At 36.7% G+C, this 3,523-nt stretch overlaps 1 protein-coding gene across 1 annotated transcript in view; it reads left to right on the forward strand.

Moving 5' to 3' along the window:
- The window catches only part of ABHD6 (abhydrolase domain containing 6, acylglycerol lipase), a 52,498-nt gene that overhangs the window by 29,962 nt on the left and 19,013 nt on the right, over window positions 1–3,523 (forward strand). The window contains exon 2 of the mRNA XM_007937277.2: window positions 2,652–2,808. Coding sequence (XP_007935468.1) covers window positions 2,652–2,808 — 157 coding nt within the window. The remainder of the gene's footprint in view (window positions 1–2,651; window positions 2,809–3,523) is intronic.

Here is a 3,523-nt window from a genome sequence, read left to right on the forward strand (position 1 = left end):
TTTCAATGGATTGGCTGCTCAAAACATATACATCTGATCCCATCATGGGAATAACCCACATCACAGCTGCTTAAACCACACAGAATTGTGGTCCAGCCAAGTTGACACACAGCTCCAACTATCACAACTTGGTTATGGAGAAGTCTTCGGTTCCTGAACCTGGCACTTCCTGCTGCCTTTATGGCCCCATCTCCCTTCCCTCTGGGTTCAGGTCATGCCTGGCCATTCCCATGTATTTGCCCCTGCTGTGTCCACCTCATGACACAGGGTCTCATTGTCTCTAGCTAATAGATCCTGACAGGCCAGGTGCCTCCTCAGATATCATCTTTTCTACAAAGTTCTTCCAGGTCCTTCAATACTTTGTGCTAGAGTTGTAGACAAGCTGAAGGTTATAAAAGGTAGCAGAAAGAAAATATAAATTACTCATAGCCATCTAATCATTTTTTCCAGTGCTGCTTTCTTTTTTGTCACATCTTTTTCTCTACTCCATGTGTGTATACTTATTTATTTATTTTTTTAACAGCATTGGAATCAGTGTTGTTGTTAGGTGTTGTGAGTTGGTTCTGACTCATAGTGACCTTATGTACAACAGAATGAAACATTGCCTAGTCCTGAGCCATCCTTACAACTGCTGCCATGCTTGAGCCCATCATCATAAACACTGTCCAAAAAAAAACTAACAAAAATGTTCAGAAATAGAAAAATTGTTATATTAAATTGTAATACATCCAGACAGTGGACCAATCTGCTGTTATTAGAATTGAAGTTTTGAAAGAATACTCAACAGTATGGAAGAATGTTTATGACATGATATCACATGAAAAAGAACACCATCAACAGTGGGATCAGTGTTATTGTTATAGTGTAAAAAGTTGGTGTGCTGTTTTTTTTCCCTTGTCATCATGTCATAAACATTTTTCTGTATTATTGAATATTCTTTGAAAACTTCACTTTCAGTAACTGCAAATTAGTCCATTGTCTAGATGTATTACAATTTATATAACAATTTTTCTATTTAGGAACATTTCAGTTAGCATTTTTTTCCTATTTTAAATTAAACTCTTTTGCTTGGAAATAATTTTTTTCCCCCAATTTCTTATTATTTCCTTGGGAAGGTTTTCTAGAAGTGTATGTACTGGGTCAAAGGGCATCAGGTTTTTAAAGACTCCTGATGCTTATGCCAAATTGTTTCTTAGAAAGTTTGAACATTCTATTTGGTTAAAAAAAATTTCTAATTTAGAAGGTAATACAAAGGACATCTCTTGGTTTGATATTTATTTCTTTAATTATTAGTGAAATTGAACATTTTTCCTATGTTTGTTGGTCATTGATATCTCTTCTACTCTGAGTTGTCTTTTCAATTCTTTTGTGCAGTGTTAAAATGGAGTTTTTACATTGTTTGTATCAATTTATAAAACTCTTTACATATTAAGGATATCAATCTGTGGTTGTCATATTTGTTGCAGATATTTTTCCCAGTTTTTATTACTTGCCTTTAAATTTTGGCAAATAGTATTTTTGAAGGACAGAATCTTTTTTCATATAATATAGTAACTGCCATTTATTAAGTACTTATGTGCTAGGCACTGAACAAAACTTTGTACATGGGTTATCTCATATGATCTATAGCCTCAGTATAATGCAACATTTCCACATATTATGGATGAGGTTCAAGGTCACCTAGTCAGTAAATGAATGAGGTAGGGATATGATGAACAAACTCATATTACAATGCCATGATTTTTTAATTATGCTAACTTTGTCATAAGAAGTGCTTTTAAGCTGGACAATTAATCTTATTATACTTTTAGTGTTTTGATTAAGCAATACTTTCAATAAAGGAACCCCGTGAAAAGCCTTCCTCCCACTGTTGTTCCCCATCCACCTACTTCTCACTTTATTTTCTACCTCCACTTCAGATAATCAGCTTAACAGTATCTTAGATACACTTCCGTACTTTCTGTATGCAGATACAAGTAAATGTGAGTGTCTACCCTTATCTCTCTCTCCTTCCCCTTATTTTATAGCAAGAGTTAAAAAATCAGTCCATTTAGAGTGTTTGTTTTTACATTTGCAAGACTTGGCTACTTCTTTGGTACAAAGTATACTACAAGTGGATCTCTGAATTAATTCCACCTTCGTCTTGGAGAGATTCTTCATGCAGATCATTCAATTTGTGTAGATAGTAATTTCAAATTGAAACCAATTTGGGGCCAAACTCCAGCACTGCCAAGTCTTATGTAATCAACAGAAGCTGAGCTTTCAAACAGCTGCCATACATTGTCAGGAACAAAGCTAGAAGACCAACGCAGATAGTTCCAAGGAACAAGTTGTTACTCTCAAAGTCTGTGGGAATACATATTAACATCCAATGATCCCAATTAATACTTCTTAAGAAAACACCTCCTTTCCCCTTCCTAGTTAGATTGACTAGTAGAATAGTTCATCTGAAGTGCTTTCTGGGATGGTTTTGTTTACTGCTACTTATGGGTGAAGCTCTGGGTAACTCCATAGACATACATGTAGGACAAGGGCTGAAAGAAGTGTTTGCTTTCCACTGGGTAAGACTTACAGAGAGGACCTGTGCCCCATCTCAAAGACACTTCCCTGGAGCTTGCTGATTTTGTTTTGCCATTATTTTTCTTTCCTAGGTACTGGCGGAGGACTTTGGGCATGCAGGTCCGCTATGTCAACCATGAAGACTATCAATTCTGTTATTCCTTCCGTGGCAGACCTGGGCACAAACCCACCATCCTCATGCTCCATGGGTTCTCTACACATAAGGATATGTGGCTCAGTGTGGTCAAGGTGAGGTTCTAGATTATTCTATTTTAAAGGGTATCTGTCAGTAAAGGGCTTACTCTTGGAAATGATGTCATCAGAAATGGTGGAAAACAAAGTGAACTGTGGGTCAAGTCATCTTACCAACTAGTGCAATGTTTAATTCAAAGTCATTTGTCAAACAAAAGTTTATTGAGTTGACTCATTTGTAAAATCTGTGCCTTAGAGATCATTTCATCTTAGGAATAATTCTTAGAGAGTGTTTCTGATGCTCAGCTTCATCTCTGAACTGCCATGGCTATCAAGGTTGAGCTTAAAAGAAATAATTTGTTCTTTTATGTTCCAAGTTCCTCCTCTTTCTTCTCTTCTTCCTCCCTCCCTTTTCTCCTTCTTGTGTTTCTTTCTGCTTTCTTCAACTTTTTTTTTTTTTTAGCCATTTAAAGAAACAGTCTTGATCTAGCAGCTTTCTGGGATAGTTTCCCAAATCATTCACTTTTTTGTCCTGGTTTACTAGGGTGTGGCTACTTGTTTTACTTAGTAAGAGTAACTGGTTCATGAGGCCAACGCTGGGAAAAGTATTGAGAGGGCAGCATCCCAGGCTCCAATAGAACAACATCCAATGATCCCAAATGATTATTTAAGCCAGGTGCAAGGGACTGACACATCCTCTACTTACCTGTGTTCTTATTTCAAATTTCACTATGAAGATGGTCACCCCTGTGTGTTCATGAGCTTCTTGCTT

The sequence above is a fragment of the Orycteropus afer genome, unplaced genomic scaffold, assembly GCF_000298275.1.
Source record: "Orycteropus afer afer isolate SDZICR_OR568_19922 unplaced genomic scaffold, OryAfe1.0 scaffold00041, whole genome shotgun sequence".
NCBI lineage: Eukaryota > Metazoa > Chordata > Mammalia > Tubulidentata > Orycteropodidae > Orycteropus > Orycteropus afer.